Here is a 19,883-nt window from a genome sequence, read left to right on the forward strand (position 1 = left end):
GTAAATGTTTTGCCCCACTTGTGATTAAATGCTTCGAAAATGAATGATAGTGTCTTTTAAAAATCCTCACCCAGATTTTCTAGAATAACTGAATTCCAATTTACCTTGAGTGGCTGTTTGGGCTTTATTCTGCTGTTACTTCTAGCAGCCAGTTGATGCTACGGGCAAATACCTCTTCCTTTAACTTAAGACATTCCCACCTTAGCTGCAGACCTAGGATCCAAATCTTTATTATCCAGACATGAAAGGAGGTGGAGAACGTTTCATGAAGCTGAGAAGGGAGTGATGGAAAAGGACCCAAATAAAGAAGTTCAGCTTATTAACATGTAAGACACAGCTCACACAGCGATTGGCCATTAGTTTTGTGATCTCATTGTGTATTGAAATCATATTCCAGAGAAGTATTAACAAAAATTATTTCATTTGCCCCTAAAAGGGGATAGTAGAGCATATGATATGCAGCTTTAATATTGCCATTAGAAACAAGAAGCTCTTAGTTCATTGACCACTGCCCAAAAGAAAAAAAAGCAAACAGACAAGCCTCAGTTTGTGTTCAGCATCAGTAATATGAAAATAATATATTTCTGTGCAAAATTACATTTGTTGTCGTTTTATTCTTTTCTCTGTGTGTGTGCACCAGAAGTGCATGCTTTTATATACATTTATTTTAGGTATAAGAGACAAGGGAGCCAAAACCGAAGAGCTGGCCACGTCTGCAAGCCAGAGCGCGGTGAGCACGCTGAGGGACGTGGCGGGGCTGAGCCAGGAGCTGCTGAACACATCTGCCAGCCTGTCCAGGGTCAACACCACATTACGAGAGACACACCAGCTTCTGCAGGACTCCACCATGGCCAGTATGTCAGCGCCCTTCCTTCCAGTCATGATCGTCTGCGTCATGCAGACGTGGAGCTAGCTAAGCACACAGTGGTGCATTGTTCACAACATTCCTGAAAAGTAGAAGTATGCTAACATCTGGATTAGCCTTTATTAAGAGAAAGGCCTTGGGCAATGCATGCTACTTGTGCAGTTTTCATCTTTGTACCAGAATGTCATGGCTTTGATTGTTAGGGTGTTGTTTTACGGAGTGCATTGTTAATGGACAATTAATTATCTTGTTTTTCCCTCTCCCCAACTTTCTTGCCACCCCTTGCCTTCTTGTATTTGTTAGCTCTGTTGGCTGGAAGAAAAGTCAAAGACGTGGAAACTCAAGCCAACCTTTTGTTTGATCGGTTGAAGCCTTTGAAGATGTTAGAGGAGAATCTGAGCAGAAACCTATCAGAAATTAAACTGTTGATCAGCCAGGCCCGCAAACAAGCAGCTTCTGTGAGTTTGGGGCCCCGTGGCTTTCGTAACTGGGCTCTCAGTCATGTGGGGTCCCAGGGAATTCATGCAGACATGGCCCTCAGTCACACTGCGCCCCTTAGGACTTCCAAAGACCCAGATCCCAATAATCTGGGCTTCCTCATAGCCCTGTCTTGGTATATTTAAAGCCAATAACCAGCTTCATTTTCTTTGAGTTCTGCTTTTGTTCAACATGCTTCAAAATGTTGTTAGCAAAGAGATTTCCATGTCTTTATGGAGATTTATCATTATAGACTAAATTTAAAACTATTAGCCCGGACAGTGCGGAACATGTCAAATCTACGTGTTAACATCACTCTTAAGTTTATGGGTTGCATGTGGTGTTATTTCTTCGTTTTACCAACTTAGTTTTAATAATCCAAGTATTCCTTAAAATGTTTGTGTAGTATGGGCCTCATCCTTGAGGTGTCTGAGAAAACAGTTTGTATGCAACGAAGGCTGCACAAATCCAGGTCACTAAATGCCTGAGGCACTGGACACCTGGAGCAGTTCACACGTGAGAAGATGTTTTACCCATGGCACATGGCACTGGCTGTGCCCTAAGGGAAAAAGTTTCCTTTTGAGAGAATGTGCAGTCGTCATGTGATTGGGGACTTCGAGAGGATGAATGCAGCCTCTGGGCTTGCATTTGTCCACCTGAGGCTTTCTAGGGAAGAGAAAGGAGCACAGGGCTCTGTCTTTTCCAGAACCTCAAGTGTCCTTGCTATTGGAAAAGGAATGTTGGTTTCCATGAGCTCTGGCTTGCATCTGTTTCAGTTACAATTGCTAAATAAATACAGGCTGGGCATGGTAGCTCACACCCGTAACTCCCACAATTTGGGAGGTTGAGGTGGGAGGATTGCTTGAGGCCGGGAGTTTGAGATGAGCCTAGGAAACATAAGATCCTGTCTCTACTAAAAAAAATAATAATAATAACCAGGCTTGGTGGTGTGAACCTGTAGTCCCAGCTACTCAGGAGGCTGAGGCAGGAGGATTGCTCAAGCCTAGGAGTTCAAGGCTGCAGTGAGCTATGATCACGCCACTGCACTCCAGCCTGGGCAACAGAGCAAGACCCTAAATAAATAAATAAATAAATAAATAAATAAATAAATGTAAGCCCAAGGAATGCTTTTTGATGCTAGGTTGATACCAAACTTAGACTCTTTAATGTAAGATACATATGCAACGAATTACTAGTCAAAGAAATATGTAGTAAGTGCAATAATTGCTCTATAAATATCTGCTGAGTGAATAAATATATTACCTCTCCATTTATTCAACAGATGATTATCAAATACCCTCTTTGTGTCAGGCGGAAAGATTCCAAGGTGATAAGATCCTTGTCTTTAAGGAATTAAATCTTATATGAGCAAGACAGTTTCCTATATAAAATAACTTATTAAAAACTAACACTGATTTTCTCATATTTAAACACTTAATGAAATCATTTTTGTTACCATCTGATATGTCACTTCATGAAACATGAACCATTGTGTATTATCAAGAGAGGAAACCTGCCTCAGTGAAAAGTCATTACAGAATAGCATTGTTGAGCTGCTGGTGAGCTGCCGGTGTGTGTCACTAAATGATGGGGACACTTTCATTTTCCTTCTACAGATTAAAGTCGCCGTGTCTGCAGACAGAGATTGCATCCGGGCCTACCAGCCTCAGATTTCCTCTACCAACTACAATACCTTAACACTAAATGTTAAGACACAGGAACCCGATAATCTTCTCTTCTACCTCGGTAGCAGCACCACTGTAAGTTATGGACCTTTGGAAAGCGACACTGAATCTTTTATGCACTTCTAGATTTTTCTGAATTTTCACTTATTTGGCAAAAAAAAAAAAAAATAGGCCTTAGTGAAATCTCTAAATCTCCCGTAGGGACTAACCTTTGTTAAAATGGTAGCATTAGATGAAAAATGAACAAACTACCAAATGGAATGCCTGTGAGAAGGAAAGTGACATTTCTGAAGGATGCCATCTTAATTGCAAGCCTTGGGGATGGAACTTTTTTGTGATTCCCCCATTGACCCCTGGAGTGACTGAGTATCAGAATTGTGAAGCTTCTGTCAGGTTTTTCTTGCCAAGGATTCCAGTGGCCTCCAGATGGCAAGTGCCTATGAAAGGTCTTCGATACCTTGGCTGTGCCAGTGAGAACAGGTCAGAAGCCTGGGGTGTGTAGGGCAGAAAATGTTAACGGGCACATATAGTATCTGAAATGTCTTCAGGAGATAAGATGCAAAGCGCATGCAAGTCTGTGACAGGGGTGGGACCTCATGGCTCCTGTCTTACTGCATATTTCACATCCATTTCTTACCTCGGAGACTGGGCAAAGGAGCAAGCTCAGTGCCTTCCCTGGTGCTCCCTGTGGACTGCCTGTGACCTGCAGCGAATTTTCCTGGGGACTCTGTGGGAGACATTGAGGAGGGCCATGCCAGGCACGCAGGGAGGCGCTAATGTCCCCGGGGCTGTGAGTCATGCCCCAGCTCCAGGGAAGGGACCATTTCAAACAAAAGAAAATAGATTTGGGGGGTTTGCTTTTTATTTATTTATTTTTAAGAAAAGAGAAAACCCCATAAGAATTGACTCTGTAAAGTGTTGTGGTGGTCAGCAAACAGTCCAGTGTGTAAACTGATCCCCGTTCACTCCTCTCCCCCCAGTCTGATTTCCTTGCAGTGGAGATGCGGCGAGGGAAAGTAGCCTTCCTGTGGGACCTGGGCTCCGGGTCCACACGCTTGGAGTTTCCAGACTTTCCTATTGATGACAACAGATGGCACAGTATCCATGTAGCCAGGTAGAAGAGAATGTTCTCTCAAAGCAGCTCTCTTTTTTAAAGTGTGTCTCATAAGTAATTACATGCTTGTAACATCATATAATAGGCTTTAAAACTTCTGGAAAGTCAGATTATAACCAAACAATACTTGGTTTAGGTTAGCTGTAGAAATAAGCATTTGTGGCCAGTGGCTCACACCTGTAATCCCAGCACTTTGGGAGGCCAAGGCAGGCGGATCACCTGAGGTCAGGAGTTCGAGACCAGCCTGGTGAAACCCCATCTCTACTAAAAATACAAAAATTAGCTGGGCGTGGTGGTGGGTGCCTGTAATCCCAGCTACTCAAGAGACTGAGGCAGGAGAATTGCTTGAACCCAGGAGGTGGAGGTTGCAGTGAGTGGAGGTCATACCACTGCACTCCAGCCTGGGCAACAGAGCGAGACTCCATCTCAAAAAAAAAAAAAAGAAAAGAAACAGAAAAGAAATAAGCATTTGTTACAAGTGACAGAACTTTTTTTTTAAGGCTGAATAATAGTATTCCATTGTGTATTTGTGTATAAAACCACATTTTCTTTATCCATTCCCACATTGATGGTTAATCATTCCACATCATATCCAAAAATCATAACAACATTTTGCACCTCAGAAGTATATACAACTATAATTTGACAATATATAATAAAAATTAATTCAAAAAAAATTTTTTTAAAAACATAAGGTTTGGATTTTTTTCTTACTGCAGGAGAAACAAACTTTGATACCAAAATCAACAATCAGAGGAAGAAAAAACTGAAAAGCTTAGGTTACCTTTAGAATGTCTAAAATGTCTAAAAGTTTAGGTTACCGTTAGAGACCAGGCATGGTGGCTCACTCCTGTAATCCCAGTGCTTTGGGAGGCTGAGGTGGGAGGATTGTTTGAGCAAGAAGGAGTTTGAGGTTAGCCTGGGCAACATAGTGAGACTCTGTCTCTAAAAAAAAGTTAAAAATTTATCCAAGCACAGTGGTGTGTGCCTGTAGTCCTAGCCACTCGGGAGGTTCAGGCAGGGAATCACTGGAGCACAGGAGGTCAAGGCTGCAGTGAGCAATGATCACACCACTGCGTTCCACTCTGGGCGACAGAGCAAGACCCTGCCTCTAATAAAGTTAAAAAGTAAAGAATGTTACTTTTAGAAAGTCTACGTGTAAGGCAGCCAACCTGGTAAAATTCCTCAGGAGAGAGGTGTAAGGTGTGGCATGGTAGACATTGCATGTGGCTGGCAGCACATTGCACTTAGTCAAGGACAGAAAATAAGGATGCAAGTGGGGGATGCATTTTCTTAAAATTCAGGCACAAAGCAAAATTCTTTTTAAAATCCTTCAGAGGTAATCACTTTTGAGCAGCTTGAAGTATATGTTTTCACTTTTCTATAATATTATGGTTTGTTGGGATTTTTTTATTTACAAAATGGGATAATATTTATGGAGTAGACATATCTTCAGATACAGTTTAGCTCATCTCAGATGTTTTAAGCAGGGACACAACATGATGAAATTTCTGTTTCAGAAGAGATACTCTTGAAGATTTGGGGCAGTAGGTAAGACTGGAAGCCAGGAGGCCAGCAGGGGGTGCTGTTGCAGGGCCCTTGGGGAGAAGCAGATGGTGGGTGTGAAGGAAACGGGATTGTATGTGCGCTGACTGGAAATTCTGAAAATTTCTTTTGCAATTCTTTGTAACCCTTAGATTTGGAAACATTGGTTCACTGAGTGTAAAGGAAATGAGCTCAAATCAAAAGTCACCAACAAAAACAAGTAAATCCCCTGGGACAGCTAATGTTCTGGATGTAAACAATTCAACACTCATGTTTCTTGGCGGTCTTGGAGGACAAATCAAGGTAACATTATGAAAGTTCTTCTGAACAGGACTGATTGGCTGATTTTACCTATATATAAAAGTCATGGGCCGGGCGTGGTGGCTCACGCCTGTAATCCCAGAAATTTGGGAGGCCAAAGTGGGCAGATCACCTGAGGTCCAGAGTTCAAGACCAGCCTGACCAACATGGAGAAACTCTTATCTCTACTAAAAATACAAAATTAGCTGGGTGTGGTGGCGCATGCCTGTAATCCCAGCTACTCAGGAGGCTGAGACAGGAGAATCACTTGAACCCTGGGAGGTGGTGGTTGCAGTGAGCTGAGATCGTGCCGTTGCACTCTAGCCTGGGCAACAGGAGCAAAACTCCATCTCAAAAAAATAAAAAAAAAAAGGCATATGTTTAGATGGTTGAATATATCCTAAGCAGATGAAGATGTTTCTGCTTTTGTTTTGCTTCCTGACAGTTCCTCTGCAGAGTTAGGCTGGTTTTGTACAGTAAAGGGTGATGCTTCATCAGTAGCATAAATGGAGAAAAAGCCAATGGCTCATCTTGCTGTTCGGGTTTCTTTCCCAGTGATGAAAAGGAAATTCAGTGCTCCATGTTAATTTCTGTAAAGTTTCTTTATCTCTAGTCTAGCTCTAGTTAGTGGTTGATTAATACTAATTAGTGTTTAGCAAAAAAGCCCACCATATTTATTTTATTGTATCAGTTCTCCTCTCACCAAATATAATTGCGTTTTTTGGACCTGGTTCAACGCTCCGAAGTGGGAGTCTAGGTCTCAGGTCCAGCTGGGCCCTCACTACCAATCACATTCTCTGGCTCTCTGTTTTCTCACCCGTACAACACGATTTTCTCCATCAACCCTAGTCACTGAGATGATCTTTAAGATCCTGCCCAGTTGTTACTCATTCTAGGATTCCACTTCATAACTGGAAGGAAATCCAGTGATTACAAACTGGCCTTTTTTCTAATGTTGCTCTCTCAAAATTTGGATCTGTTAGATTGAAGCTCCCAGAGAGAAGTTTTGTGCACTTGGAGAATGTATTTTGCTTGGTCAGCTTATATATTGGTTATGTTTGTTTGCTTGTTTGCATTAGAAATCTCCTGCTGTGAAGGTTACTCATTTTAAAGGCTGCTTGGGAGAGGCCTTCCTGAATGGAAAATCCATAGGCCTATGGAACTATATTGAAAGGGAAGGCAAGTGCCGTGGGTGCTTCGGAAGGTAAGATGTCGTCATGGTTTAGCACATAGTATGTCATTCTGTTAACATCTGAAAAGTGCTGAAAGAATGTATTAATACATGCACGTCAAGGAATAGAGTTTGTGATATCGCTGGTAGGTGTTTAGCTGCCAATTACAAAGCCATGCTTTTTCATACGTTTATTGTCAAAAAAAAATCCTGTGACGTTGGTATAATGTAGATTATACCAATCTACATTATATTATTATATTATGTTGTCAGATGGTATAATGTAGATTAGTTACTGAGAGAAGCACAGGTATCATTTTTAACCCTTTAAAAAGAAGTGCTCTTTTTCATATGTCTTGTATGCTTTGATCATGGATCATAAACCCTAAAAGTTTCAGACAATTTCTCAAACAACCTTCTGTCTCAGAGAGCCACAACCAAATCTTTATAAATCACTGTACATTTTTATTTTGAAAATATCTCCAATGATAAGAATTTCTTCATGTGTGGTCAGTTTTTACAGCTAAGTACTTTCCAATTCCGAACCAAGTTCTATAATTCCAGAAATAAAATGCATTAGGAAATAGAGAAAAATGAGTATCTTTCTGCATATATTGATATAAAGGCATTCAATGACTTAACCTTACCAAGTGCAACATCTTCCCCCCCAACCCATTATTTTATAACAAAATAACTGCAACTCCTTAAGTATATAAAACCTGTTTTCCATCACTTTAGTAATTAAGACATAAATTGCTTTTTTCCATTAGAGAAATGTAACATCTGATATAATTTCTCTTGTCTAATGGGCTGCTCTGTCCAGATGTATATCTGCAATTATCCAGTGACAAGATCAGTTAAAGCAACTCACAGCACATTTAGAAACTCACGGGTGAATTTTTCATTTTGTTATTGTCAGGTCTGTAGTTTAAGCCTTCTCTTTTCCCCTCCCTTTGCTTGTTTAAAAAGTTAGGACCAGGCGGGCATGGTGGCTCACACCTGTAATCCCAGCACTTTGGGAGGCCGAGGCGGGCGGATCACCTGAGGTTAGGAGTTCGATACCAGCCTGATCAATATGGTGAAACTCCGTCTCTATTAAAAATACAAAAATTATCTGGGCATGGTGGCACATGCATGTAGTCCCAGCTACTCAGGAGGCTGAGACAGGAGAATTGCTTGAACCCGGGAGGCAGAGCCAAGGTCATGCCACTGCACTCCAGCATGGGTGACAGAGCGAGACTCCATCTCAAAGAAAAAAAAAAAGTTAGGACCAGAGGTTTGGTGATTGTAGCCTTAAGATTGAAAAAGAATATAGGGTTTGGAGTCTTGAGTTTCTCAGGCTTCTGGCCCAGGTCCTCCACCAAAATTTTCTTCCCTGACTTTGGATAATAAGTCTCTTCACCTCACTGAGGTTTGGTTTCTTTTTCCAGAAAAGAAAAATGATCATCGTTCTTGTCTTACCCACCTCTATAAATCACAGTGATGAACACACAACATGATGCGTGTGAAAATGCTTTATAAACTGGAAACACTTTACCAGTCTTCACCACTGGTCTCCTACAGTGATGTGGCTTTGCTTTGTAGATAAATGTCACAGGATTTTTTTTTTTTGACAATAAACATGTGAAAAAGCATGGCTTTGTAATTGGCAGCTATGATAAAAAAATGCTGTTGCCTTGTGAGGTAATGACACACCCTGCTCTGGAACTTCAGTGGAATGAGCACCTGAATTCAGGCTCTCTGATCCGCCACTTTTTCCTTATTCTGTGTTTCCAGCAAGGAACTCTTCCTGCAATTTAGTAATTCTAACATGAAAAACACCCCGACCCCTAGACTCTATCCCCTCCACTGACCCCAGATCATTAACCTCACTGTTAGAAAGAAAAATGGTTAACAGAAATTAAACATTTCTAGTATGAAAAAGTCCCCCTACTTTACCTGTGACCATATCCTCTATTTTCATCAGTCATTTCCAGAGGTATTTTGAAATCATTGACGTCAAGCTACAGCACTGAATGAATTGAATGATTTCCGGCTCTTCTTTTTTTGTTGGGATGAGGAAGTCAGCTTTTTAGGTGGTCACATGTTTTGTTCCCCTTGAAATACCTGGCCTGCCTCCGGATTTCCACACACCCTGGACCTTTGGGTCAAAGATGCTGCCCTCCTGCCAACTCGAGACTGGCTCTTTGACGGAGGGCTGGCCACCCAGCTGAGTAGTAGAACCACGTTGACTCATCAGCTCAACCAAACTAGGGTCTGATTAAATATTTCTGGGGACTGAACAAATCCACTGTTATATTGGCCAACATTTCTAAAAATACGTGTTTGTAAAGAATACTAGTTTGGTGTAGGGTATTAATAGGTATTGTGTACTGATCATAAATGTTTGGGAAACACTGAGTTAAAAAATAAGCATGTTTCTTGGCTGTGAGGCCATCGGAGCCTTTAATTAGCATTAATATGCTGACATGCATGGTAACCCTGTCCTGGGGAGAGGCTAGAGTTGCAGCATTTCCCAAACTCACTTGAGCTTGAACCCTTTCTGAAAAGGTACCTCTGGGTGAGGCTCACGCCTGTAATCCCAGCACTTTGGGAGGCCAAGGCAGGTGGATTGAAAAAGATTAGCCAGGCATGGTGGCGTACGCCTGTAGTCCCAGCTACTCCGGAGGCTGAGGTAGGAGGAGCACTTGAGCCCCTGCACTTCTGCCTGGGTGACAGAGTGAGATCCTGTCTCAAAAAAAAAAAAAGTGCATCTGGAGTTGCTTCTGCTTCGTAAAACATATTTTGTGAAGTGCTGATATAGGCACAGACTGGCACTTTACGTCTGTTTGTAAATTGATTGAACCGTCTTCATTTTAGGTAACATCCCCCACTGCACCCCTTCTCCTGTTAGACAAGAACTTTAGTTCAAAGAGTTAATACCCTAATTCTAGTAACAATCCATTTTAGCAGACTTAGATTATAATTCCTTGTCCCTTTCTGTTTGTGTATAATTTGCCATTATTAAATCATTAGTGTAGCCCATCGATGTCCTAAATTTTTAAAAAATTTTTGACTGTTTACTCTTAAATGTGATTTATATTACCAAGTAAATGAATTGAAACTTTTTTATTCCTCCTTGATTATTACACTTGTACATGGTGTCACTCTGTAATTATGAGCAGTCTGTTATATTCTCAAAGGATGCTGCAGAATTAACCACTGATTCTAACAGTCCTCATCAAAATCAATATGGAAAGACCCTTTATTTAATTAACAGGCATAATCCTTGTATTATTTACGAGTGGACATTGTGAGAGAGTGCTGACTACGTGGCTGGCCTTTGACACGAGTCAGTCACCTGCGTTCCGGGCCCTCTGCTAGGTACCGGCCATGTCCACATACATCACACGTTTATGTCCTCAGACATCTCATGGCGTAGGGGAAAATGCCTGTATAGAAAGCAGAAAATGCATGGGCTGTGGCAAGGGGCCAGAGTTGGAGAAGCAGCATCCCAAGCCCGGGCCAGGGTTATCTCACGCCCTCGCATGACGGCAGCAGGGCATGCTAGTAGGTCAGCTCCGGATTATCCACATCTCATGAGGGAGCCCTCGGAGAATCAGGGAGGTCTGGTGATTCTTCCAGACTCACGGGGCTGAGCGCTGGGGAGGGCGGACGCTCTCCTAATTCCAGGCTCCCACTTGAACCTGTGGGTGATGGTGGCATTTCCAAGGCTGGAACAGAGCTGTCCACAAAGTGCTGTGATGAACCGAGCTTTCATTTGTCCTGGGCCCTTACCAAGGCAGGGACCCACTTGGGGAACAGGCACCTGGGCCGACTGTTGAGGCACATGTGCCTCTGGCCATAGTCTGGAAACTGGCAGGGGCTCTGGGAGAAGTTCAGGGAAGTGACTGACATGGGGACAAGCCTTCGGTCATGTTCAGTCATCATTTCATTTGAGGTCCCCCTCTTCGTGGCCACCTCACTCCAGCAGGCCCTGTTGAGGGAGAGAACCCAGTAGCAGAGCCCCCGCGTTCTTGAGAGAGGAGGGCTCACAGGCTCTGGGAAGGGAGAAAGCCCCCATTGTTTTTGGGAGAGGAGGGTTCAAGGGCTCTGGAGAGGGAAGGGCCATGCACTGAGGACCAAGACAAATTTCTAGAGTTTTGTTTGAAACCTGGCTTTGTGATTTCTTGGGGTGTGTCCTTGAACAAGGTACTTTAATCTTTGAGGCTCAGCTTTTCATAGGCAGAAATGAGGACCGGCCCATTGAGGACCTCCGAACACTGCAGAAAAATGAGAGAAAATGTCTGTTGTGTGCCAGGCACTGTTCTAAGAACTGCCTGGGGCAGCCCTCCCAGAGAGGTTTTATGATTATCCCTGTTTTATGGCTGAAGGAAAGGGCACACAGAGAGGTTAGGTGAGTTTTCCAAGTTCACACAGCTAGTATGTTGGGGACCTGGGATTTGAACCCTGGTAGTCTAGCTCTAGAGTCTCTATCCTCCGGCGCATGCACTGTGGTTGGCCAAGAGGTAGAACAATGGAACATATGGCTAGGAAGCCACAGGCTTAAGAATTAAAGAATTAAACCATAGTTGAAGAATTTATCTAGAGTGCATTTCTTTTAAGTTATAATTCCTCAAAGAGACCACATGATGGAAATTTTTGAAAAAGCAAGAGTGCAGGTAGTTATACATTTGAAACCTCAGTTTTCACAAAGCACTATTTTTTGTTTTGTTTTCTTTTATCATCCATGGAAACGATTTTACTGTTTGGTTAGACTGCCTTGCTTGGAAATGTGGCACTGAGTTTGGTTGTTACACCTCTAACTGGGAACAGTTCAAATTCTTACCCAAAAACTATCCTCATCCAAGTTTCACTCTCAAGCCTTATGATATTCCAGAAAATTATTTTTGGAACATAATTATGATCTGTTCCAGATGAATGGCTTTGCAATTGAATAGTGAGTCAAGTCAGCCTTTTGCTCTGTTGGGGGAGAAGACCAGAAAACACACTCACCTGAAAATGCCCTGGGCCGTATTATATCCCCGTTGTAACCTACGTACTCATCTCTAAGTATGATATGGGTCTTTAAGCTCATCCTGCAGATTTTTGAGGATGTCAGTGATGATTGTTTTGTGAAGTGATGCTTCTGGTATATGCGCACATACTTGCTTTCCATCATAACTCTAGTTTCCCTAAGGTATTAGTTAAAACCTCATCAGCAAAGTGAAAATGTCAATATAAAAATTATTCTGAAGGCACCAGAGTTAAGAGAGGACAGTTATATTAAAGGAGATTAGAACAAATAAATCCAGTTGATAAACTGAAATATTTATAGCAGTTATCCTCTTATAAAGAAATGTATTTTTACCGCAATGAATACTGCCTACATTAACATTATTTTCCTTATAAAGCAGCTGGGCATTTGTCTTGCATCTTCACATGGCAAGCATATTTTTAAATATTATCATCTACACTTGTTATGAAAGTATGGAACTAATAGCTCTACAGTGATCTTTGTGAAGGAGAACTCAGTAAGTGTGTTCTTGGTTCTTTCTACCCTCCTGAGAATGGATTCTATTTCATCTCTTCTGCTTTGCAGCTCCCAGAATGAAGACCCTTCCTTCCATTTTGACGGGAGTGGGTACTCTGTCGTGGAGAAGTCACTTCCGGCTACCGTGACCCAGATAATCATGCTTTTTAATACCTTTTCACCTAATGGACTTCTTCTCTACCTGGGTTCATACGGCACAGTAAGAGTGTTTATGGGGCCCTAGGCCCTACTGTATACACACATTTAGATTGCTATGTGGTTGTTTATGTTTAATGAGGATTTACTAATTAAATATGTACATATGTATACCATACAATTTTTATGAGCATATACTAGTATTAATATATGTGTGTGCTAAACAATTTCCTCATTTTTAATTATTTATTATCATTGTAGAACCTTTAGAAAAATATAGAAGAACACCAAGTAGAAACTAGCCTTCTAGTCTTTATAGATATCAATTCAACATTTGTTATTAAATTTTGAGCTCAAATAATATGTCTTGTTCTGGGTTCACTGTGACCACCGTGACATTGTTTGAATTCCATCCATGGGAATTTCATGTTCTTGTTTGCATCTCATGGGCTGGTGATTTCTGTCTTTCAGTCTTTTGGTTTTATTTTTTAGAACGGGCCCCTTGTCAGTCTCAATGAAAAAGATACAAGGAGATTCCATTTCTCTTACTGAATTGTGGATTTTGGTAACAACAGATGACATTTCATTTATATTAGTGTAGTGTTCTAGAAAGCCTTCGTGGGCATTTTTGGTTTCGTAGCCGATAGACCTCTGGCTGTGGGGCCAGATCCAGTTTTCTCAGTTTGACTTTAGAAGGTTTCAGCCATCCCTGACTTGAAGGGAAAGGGAAACCTGGGATAAAGCTATAACCTGGGGAACTGTGTTCTCTTTTTTACAGAAAGACTTTTTATCCATCGAGCTGTTTCGTGGCAGAGTAAAGGTTATGACTGACCTGGGTTCAGGACCCATTACCCTTTTGACAGACAGACGTTATAACAATGGAACCTGGTACAAAATTGCCTTCCAGCGAAACCGGAAGCAAGGTAGGGACACAGATGGACTCACCAGATGTCGGTCACCCTCATAAGAATAGAAATCTTTTCAAAATCAGCATTATTTTTTCCACAGTAGTTTCCTGGGTATTGAATGATAGTCTACTTGAAAGCCAGTGTTGTCTTTGGAATACTAACCAACAGGATTCACATTTTGCTGGAGGAGTGTTATACTTGTATTTGCCTGTGATTTCCAAGTGTGTTATTTAACAGTAAATGCTGGATTGGAATCAAGAATCAAATCCATTCTGTTTTCTTCCACATGCATACTGCTCTTATTTAGCAATGTGTATTGACTTTGATAGGGAGGATTTTCACTTGTTCTTCAATAGCCAAGAACATTAGCTGATCAAATTCGCAGAATCTAAAAGAATATGCATTTGTAAATGAACTTTGTTGCCAGAAGTTTGCATTTTACCTTAACATGGAAAGGGATTTTCCTTTTCTTATCTCTTGCCTGTGCTCTCCTTTTAGGAGTGCTAGCAGTTATCAATGCCTATAACACCAGTAATAAAGAAACCAAGCAGGGCGAGACTCCAGGAGCATCTTCTGACCTCAACCGCCTAGACAAGGACCCGATTTATGTGGGTGGATTACCAAGGTCAAGAGTTGTAAGGTATATTAAACTGCAGAATTTTCATGTCCCTGATTTCCAACTGTATTAGCTTGCTAGGGCTGAGAATGGACTATATCACAAACCAGGTGGCTTAAACAACAATAATTTATTCTTTCCCAGTTCTAGAGGCTGCAAGTCCAAAAGCAAGGTGTTGGCAGGGCTTGCTTCCTTTTGAGGGCTGTGAGAGAGAATCTGTTCCATGCTCCTAGCTTCTGGTCACCTCAGGGATTCCTTGGCCTGGGTCCTGTGTCCACATTTCCCCTTTTTATAAGGACAACTGTCATGTTGCATAAGGACTTCCCCTAATGACCTCATCCTAACTTGATTACCTCTGCAAAGACCTTTTCCAAATGAAGGCCACATTCACACATAAGGAGGATCAAGACTACCACATCTTTTGGGAGGACATGGTTCAACCTGTAACATCTGCTTCTATTTATTCAAAGTACTCTATGCCATATGATTTGAGAAGTAAAGCAGGCCTTCTGCAGAAAAATTAGTGATTTTGTATGTATTGCCTTTAGAACATCTAAATCCTGTTACTGTGCAATATTTGGAGACCCTACTTGCTGTCATACTTCATCTCCCTCTCTAGACATTTTAGAGAAGTAGATCTCCTTTAAGGCAAAAGGAAAAAAAAGAAATTATGCTTTCTGCAGACTTTTCTGGATTCTTCTTTGTGTGGTTAGACTGAATAATGTATGTGCAAGTTGAAAGACCAGCATCAAGAAGTGGAATGAAATGGCACAGGACACACAATGGAATCCTTGTGTAAGACTGATTCATGTTGAGCTTTGTGACTTTAATGATTTACAGAAACTTTGTGTGGCTGGTTCATTGTCCTCAGTTTTGTAATTTTGGTTGTAATTAAACTCTAAGGTTCTTTCACACCATTCAAAAAAGACATTTATGAAAGTCCAATAGTCAAGGTAAGACAGCTTGCAGGGAGTGGGGTCATTAAATGTCCAAACTGGGCCATTCAGTGTAGTGGTTAGCAAATGTCCATTTGTAGCAGTGCTCTATCTTTAGGTCAGGTTCTTTTATAGAATCCTCTTATATGGCACAGAGCTGCAGCCATTCAGTTGCTATGATGAGCAGCCTTTTGTAGAGAGAGCCACTTCTCCACTGTGCCCCTTCTCTTTGCCAGGTATCTTAGAAAGTCCCAAGGAACACAGTTTGCAACCACAGCCGCCTCCTGATCTTAGAATTGAATCCATTTAAACCTCAGGGGAGTTGGTCACTTGCTAAGTCTTACCTCCCTGCCAAGACGGAGCCAGGACTGGAAGCTGTCTCCAGATCCCATCCCAGATTCATGCCCTGTCATGCTGGGACCAGGACTGGGGTGTTCCTGTAGCCTCGGCTATGTCCTAGTACATCTGGACTTTGCCCAGACGGCCCAGTGTAGACAACGCAGGAAAGGACAGAAGCCCATATCACAGATGTTCTCAGTAGAAGGGACTTAGGTGTCATCAAAGCCAGCCTCCTCGTTTACATGGAAAGAAATTGAGATCTAGAAAGGTTGAAATTTGTCCAAAATCATATAGTTGCTTAATGGTCCATAGCTCATTGTTCAACATGAGAAAAAAAAAAATGAGGTGTGACTGTAACAGGAAACCATGTTATTGCAAAGCTCTCCTGTGAAGAGCTGGTACAGAAGAGTGCAGCTGGGAGATGTTCAGTGGTCTCCATATTTTGGAAATTAGAGCTGGACTACATTATAGCCTGACCTCAGCCAGGAGTGTGGAGACTTCTGGTAAGAAAAATATGATATTGACTTGACCATTGAGAAGTAGAGTTTCGGATAATCCCAGACTTCACCAAATAGAGTTACTTCCTTTAGGACAAAGTTCATGGATATGCAATGTAAACAACAGCCAATGACTTCCTTTTTTAGCAGTCAGATCCTGGGAAATAGCATTACCTGCACTTGTCCCCATGGGAAGCAAACATTCTACTCTACATGGAGACTGGATTATAATCTATGTGCTGCAATGCACTGTGCACTCTCTTTCTTATAATTGGCCTGTGTTTTCTGTAGGTAGCCATCCAAGTAGCCAAACTCACTAAGTTTGATCCCTTTCTCTAGTCCTAAGGAGAGTAAGAGAGTATTTGTTTGACCTGAAGTTCTCACTATCAATATTGCTTTTAGAGGGAGGCCAAGACATTTCTGCAGAGTAACACATGGAAACAAGTATTCCAGAAGTATAGGGTTCCCCCCGCCCCCGCTTTTCTTGTTTTGGGGGGCAGGATCTTGCTCTGTCACCCAGGCTGGAGTGCAGTGGAACAATCATGGCTCATTGCAGCCTCAAACTCCTGGGCTCAAGCAATCCTCCTGCCTCAGTCTCTGGGACTACAAGTGCATGCTACCATGCCTGGCTAATTTTTCATTTTTTGTAGAGACAGGGTCTCACTGTGTTGCCCTGGCTGGTCTCAAACTCGTGGGCTCAGGTAATCCTTCCACCTCAGCCTTCCAAAGTGCTGGGATTACAGGCATAAGCCACTGTGCCTTGCCCAGTGGCTTTGTATTCCTTCTTTCAAAAATGGAATTTAAAAACCCAAATGTTGTGGTTGTTCTCATGCCCTTCCCTACAGGAGAGGTGTCACCACCAAAAGCTTTGTGGGCTGCATCAAGAACCTGGAAATATCCAGATCAACCTTTGACTTACTCAGAAATTCCTATGGAGTGAGAAAAGGCTGTTTACTGGAGGTAGGAAACATTGTTATTAATGTTCAAATGAGTTTCCATAAGTGTCCATTGATTTATCAACATCATAACACAACAAACCAGTGGGGAGAGAAAAGAGATGACGGGGAAATCAGCAGTGTCCTCCCCACAGAAGGTTTGGCCGCAGCTAGGAACTCACCATGCTGTTTCATCTCCTCTCTGTCCAGCCCATCCGGAGTGTTAGCTTCTTGAAAGGCGGCTACATTGAATTGCCACCCAAATCTTTGTCACCAGAATCGGAATGGCTGGTAACATTTGCCACCACGAACAGCAGTGGCATCATCCTGGCTGCCCTCGGCGGGGATGTGGAGAAGCGGGGTGATCGTGAGGAAGCACACGTGGTGAGTAGGGCCGGTGCTCCTGAGCCCCAAGCTCAGGAAATGACTTCGGGAAACAATGAATGGAAAATGACTGACTCGTAAACATTTATTGTCGCTGTGTTCCTGGTTGTTTATGGATGTGCATTTTCAATAAGTAAAAGTTATTGTTGCTGAATGTCATCCCATTATGAATCAATGATTTCTCATATTGCATAATCCATCTTCATTGTCTGGTGACTGAGGAAAAAGTTATTTGCTGTCTACCTCTAATTTTTAAAAAACTCATTCAGATAGCATATACGGAGTTTTCTTCCCCATGTTATGGTCATTTCTCTTCATTCCAAGGCCAACAGCAGTCCTTAAATCCTGTTGAGGTCTTCAGTCTACTGCTGGATGAAGCAAGACTTTCTTTATCTATTATAGGATTGAAAGGAGCAGCAAGGGAAATGTGGGCTGTGATAAGCACAGTAAACTAACAGGGGGAGAGGAGAGAAATGATGACCATTTTCCTTATTTATGTTCCTTTTCAAGAGCATAGGTGATATTTCCCCATCCTCTGCTCAAATTTGTGTCTATCACATAATTTGAAGAGACTTTACAGAATGTTAGCACACTGTCTTAATCAAGTTGAGTCCATGCAGCTAAAATCTATAGAATGCCACCTTGTACTCTGCAGGGTACTTTACAGACATTGCTGTGTAATTATCACAACCATGCTGCAAGGGGAATGCTGCTTCCTACATTTTGCTGAGGAAGAAATGTGCTGAGAGAGCTTGGTAAACCTGACCAAGGTCACACCACTGGTATGAGTCACAGTCAGGACTGGAACACAAGTTTGCAGAACCCAAACATGTCACGACATACTTGGGGAAGGGCTGACAGTGACTACGACTGGTTAATGAGTTCCACTGATCTTTTTTTTTTTTTTTTTTTTTTTTAGTTGAGCTGAAATTCATATAACCTAAAATCGACCATTTCATAGTGAACAATTCAGCAGCGTTTAGTGCATTCACAATGTTACGAGGCCACCTTTTCCATCTAGTTGCAAACATTTTCATCACTCAAAAGCCTATGCCATTAATTAGTCACTCCCCATTCTCCTCTCTCCCCACCCCTGGCAACCACCAATTTGCTTTCCAGCTGTATAGATGGATTTACTATTCTGGATATTTTGTACAAATGGAATCATATGATGATGTCTTGCATCTTTCACTTAGCATGTCTTTGAAGTTCATCCCCATTGGAGCATGGATCAGTACTTCGTTCCTTTTTATGGCTGAGTAATATTCCACTGTATATACATACCACAGTTTGTTCATCAGTTACTTCATGGATGAACTTTGGGGCATTTCTGCCTTTTAGCTATTATGAATAAATGCTGCTATGAACATATGTGGATAAGTATTTGTTTGAGTCCCTGTCTTCAGTTCTTCTGGGTGTATACTTAGGAGTGGAATCACTGGTTATATGATAATTCTATGTTTAACTTTTTGAGGAACTGCCAAACTTCTTCTCCATTAGTCTTAGTAAGGTTACTTTCAAATCAAAGTGTGCTTACTAAGTCAGCAAAAAGGAATGATATTAGCCATTGCTAGCAAGGGTATTGTGAGATACTCACATTCCAATCCTTCTAGTGTATAAACTACCTCTTTTCAATGTGTCGAAAAAAAATTAAAAGGTTTAAACATTTTCACATCCTTCAAATGTTTAATTCTACTTTTCATAATTTTGGAAACAACATCACAGGCAAAACAATTAAATATTCATATGTATGGTAATAAAAAGTTGGAAACTACTTTAAATTTCATTGATAAAAAGACAAATTACAATATATCTACTTATTGGTATCTAATGTAGCAATAAACAATAAATATGAGGCAATGCAGAATGGAAATGTTTGAAATCTTCAGCAATAATAGCATAATGCAGAATATAAATTATATGAACAGAGATTAGAAAGTAACATACAAAATTTAACATTGTGACAGCTGAAGAGATTCTTAAGGAATTGCTCTACTCATTTGATGTTAATCTTCTCACATTATCTTCATAAGATGAAAATTTTCTAAATCATATAGTAATGTGTTTTGTCTGGGAAATTCTCTATGCAACCTCCCCAGCCCTTCTTTTCCATCATGCTGATCGGAGGCAACATTGAGGTACATGTCAATCCTGGGGATGGGACAGGCCTGAGAAAAGCTCTCCTGCATGCTCCCACGGGTACCTGCAGCGATGGACAAGCGCATTCCATCTCCTTGGTCAGGAATCGGAGGTACTTGTACGCGGCCAGGCAGTGTGTAATGAAGGTGTGGTGAGCTCAGAGGGAATGTGGGAGGAACCTTGCGGTGGTGCCCTGGGCGGCTAGATGACTGGGGTCATCGGCATCCAGATAATTCTAGAACCTTGCTAGGATTCTTTCCTGGGAACCAGTTTCATCTGCTTTGTAATAAGATACTTGTAGAATT

At 41.7% G+C, this 19,883-nt stretch overlaps 1 protein-coding gene across 2 annotated transcripts in view; it reads left to right on the forward strand.

The window, feature by feature from the left end:
* LAMA1 (laminin subunit alpha 1) overlaps nt 1-19,883 on the forward strand; it is a 175,691-nt gene that overhangs the window by 136,972 nt on the left and 18,836 nt on the right. For both annotated transcript variants that reach the window (XM_019014254.4, XM_063699401.1), the window contains exons 43-54: nt 672-854; nt 1,169-1,323; nt 2,959-3,102; nt 4,008-4,141; nt 5,839-5,989; nt 7,066-7,190; nt 12,739-12,889; nt 13,604-13,748; nt 14,232-14,373; nt 16,966-17,080; nt 17,266-17,439; nt 19,539-19,690. In XM_019014254.4, coding sequence (XP_018869799.3) covers nt 672-854; nt 1,169-1,323; nt 2,959-3,102; nt 4,008-4,141; nt 5,839-5,989; nt 7,066-7,190; nt 12,739-12,889; nt 13,604-13,748; nt 14,232-14,373; nt 16,966-17,080; nt 17,266-17,439; nt 19,539-19,690 — 1,771 coding nt within the window. The remainder of the gene's footprint in view (nt 1-671; nt 855-1,168; nt 1,324-2,958; nt 3,103-4,007; nt 4,142-5,838; nt 5,990-7,065; nt 7,191-12,738; nt 12,890-13,603; nt 13,749-14,231; nt 14,374-16,965; nt 17,081-17,265; nt 17,440-19,538; nt 19,691-19,883) is intronic.

This window comes from Gorilla gorilla, chromosome 17, assembly GCF_029281585.2.
Source record: "Gorilla gorilla gorilla isolate KB3781 chromosome 17, NHGRI_mGorGor1-v2.1_pri, whole genome shotgun sequence".
Taxonomy (NCBI): Eukaryota; Metazoa; Chordata; class Mammalia; order Primates; family Hominidae; genus Gorilla; species Gorilla gorilla.